The sequence below is a fragment of the Urtica dioica genome, chromosome 9, assembly GCF_054948205.1.
Source record: "Urtica dioica subsp. dioica isolate 48M chromosome 9, U.dioica_male_clone48M_v1_H2, whole genome shotgun sequence".
NCBI classification, from domain to species: Eukaryota; Viridiplantae; Streptophyta; class Magnoliopsida; order Rosales; family Urticaceae; genus Urtica; species Urtica dioica.
In genome coordinates, this window is record NC_142764.1 from 328,121 (window position 1) to 330,656 (window position 2,536).

At 50.8% G+C, this 2,536-nt stretch overlaps 1 protein-coding gene across 1 annotated transcript; it reads right to left on the reverse strand.

The window, feature by feature from the left end:
- Positions 1-764: 764 nt before the first annotated feature.
- Positions 765-1,358, reverse strand: LOC149384588 (uncharacterized). The gene has a single exon (XM_089625304.1). The coding sequence runs from the start codon at positions 1,356-1,358 to the stop codon at positions 765-767; it is 594 nt and encodes a 197-aa protein (XP_089481430.1).
- Between the last annotated feature and the right edge of the window lie 1,178 nt (positions 1,359-2,536).

Here is a 2,536-nt window from a genome sequence, read left to right on the forward strand (position 1 = left end):
GAGAAGGAACAAATTAGGAAACAAATCCCTTAAGGGAATGAGATGTTGGGCGCATATGGAGAAAAAGGGCAATAAGGGATTGCTCATGAATGCTTGGAAAAAAGAGGAAACTCCCATTTCTAAGGCTAACCCTTCTCCTATAAATAGGGCCCTCATTCTCATAGTTTTCTCATTCCACACAAGTTAGAGATTGAGAGACTCTCTCTCTAGACATTGTGGCCGAAACTCCTCTCTCTCTCTCTCTAGTTTATTTTCGATTATTCTTTTTTTGGCACCTAGGTCCTCACTCGACCTAGTGTTTAGCTCTGCGACTTCAAGACTTGTTCTTAAGTCGTAGTGTTTAAAAGTGCCCACTCACTAATTCCTTTATTTCGAGTGATTTAGTGATAGAAACTTTCGTGGTTGCTCGAGGTGCCGAGGAAAGAAAGAGAGACGTGCTGCGAGGGGAGACGAGCGTTGCAAACTTTCCAAAAGCTTCTTCAAAGTTCAAGCTTCAAGCAAGGTTAGTAAACTTCTAGCTCATATTAGTTTTTAATTACATGTACTTGCTCTTTGTCTAGGTTAGTAAAAATTGTTTTTACTTGTAAAGAAATTTTTTAAAATTCCGCCGCTTCCCGAAGCGTTTAATCTTTTTCTTAAACCCTAGATCAATTCCAACAACATCAAATGTACAAAATAAAAACTACAAATCTTCTTGTGGGCACCATTGACAACAGTACCCTTATACAGGGATCAAATCTGACGTAGTTCGGTTCTTACTGGTTCTAACAGTAGTACTTTTTAAGGTTCGAGATGTTCCATGATCTTAAAACCGGGATTCCGTTAAGTGTTTCATGTTCATAGACGCCGGGGTGTGCTACTTTGGTGACCCTGTAGGGGCCTTCCCATTTCGCCCCAAGCTTTTCGACGTTTGCCTTGGTAGTGTTTTGGAAGACTTTTCGGAGGACCAAGTCCCCTACATCAAATCTTCTCGTGTTAACGTCTTTATTATAGAATCTGGCGATGGATTGCCTATAGTGGGATAGTCGTGCTAGGGTCGAATCACATTTTTCCTCTACAAGATCTAAGGCGTCGCATAGTGACTCATCATTCTTTGGCTCATCTTTAGGCGCGTGGATCACCCTAAGGGTTTGCACCAGGTGTTTGATTGGGATGACAGATTTGACTCCATAGACCAGGGAAAATGGGGTTTCCCCTGTCGGCGTTCGCGGACTAGTTCGGTAAGCCCAGAGCACACCTGGTAGCTCTTCTGCCCGCCGTCCTTTCTTAGCATCAAGCCTTTTCCTTATGGAATCTACTATGGTCTTATTTGCAGCTTTTGTGTGTCCATTTCCTTGAGGGTATCGTGGCGTCGACATTTTCACCTCGATGTTATTGTGGAAGCAAAAATTCCTGAATTTTTTGGATATGAACTATGACCCGTTGTCCGTTATGATCTCGCGGGGAGTTCCATGTTGAAAGATTACATTTTTCCAAATGAATGCCGTGACGTCGACATCTTTTATCAAGAAAAAGGCGCCTGCTTCGACCCATTTCGAAAAATAATCTGTTAAGATTAATAAAAATCATAGTCCACCAGGGGCGGCCGGTATTGGTCCCACGATGTCCATAGACCATTTCATGAATGGGTATAGCGCCAAGATGGAGGACAACTCTTCTGCGGGTCTTTTTATGTTAGGTGCGTGGCATTCGCATTGGTTGCAGCGGCGCGAGTGCGCCTCACAATCTGCCAACATGGTTGGCCAAAAGTAGCCTTGCCTCTTTATTTTGATGGCGAGTGCTCGCCCGCCTGCGTGATTTCCGCATTCCCCTTCGTGCACGTCTTCTAGGATTTCCTTAGACTCCTCCATTCCGACGCACTTGGGGTATGGTCCTGCGAAGCTTATCTTAAACAAGCTTCCGTCTATGATGCAAAATCTCGCGCTTCTCAACACGAGTTTGTGTTTCACCATCTTGTCGGATGGGACCGTACCAGTCGTGATGTAATGCAGTACTTCATCTCTCCAATCCCCTCTTCTATTGCTATGACTGCTGTTACCGGTCGTTTTCGGGATACCAGAAATTCAAAAACGATTCGAGGCCGGCCATGCTTCGCCGGCCAGAAGCCCAACGGGCCCCGGCCCATCAGGCCCGAGCGCCCTGACGCACCCACGGCCCGGCAGGGCCACACACGCTCCTGCGTCCCCGGCCCAGAGGCCCCACGCGCGCACCCGCGCCCCCGGCATAGTGGGTCTGAGCACGCACCCCAGCGCGCCCGGCCCGCGCGCGCTCCCGCGCCCCGGCCGTCCCGATCCTCGCGCGCTCCCGCGCCCCGGGCGCCCCGGCCCTCGCGCGCTCCCGCGCCCCGGGCGTCCCAGCCCGCGCGCGCTCCAGTGACCCCGCCAAGCACGCCTGCTGTCTCGGCCGGACGACCCTGCTGCCCCGGCCGAGCGCCTCTGCTGCCTCGGCCGGGCGCCCCTGCTGCCCCGGCCGAGCGCCTCTGTTGCCTCGGCCGGCGCCCCTGCTGCCTCGGCCGAGCGCTCCTGTTGCCTTGGCC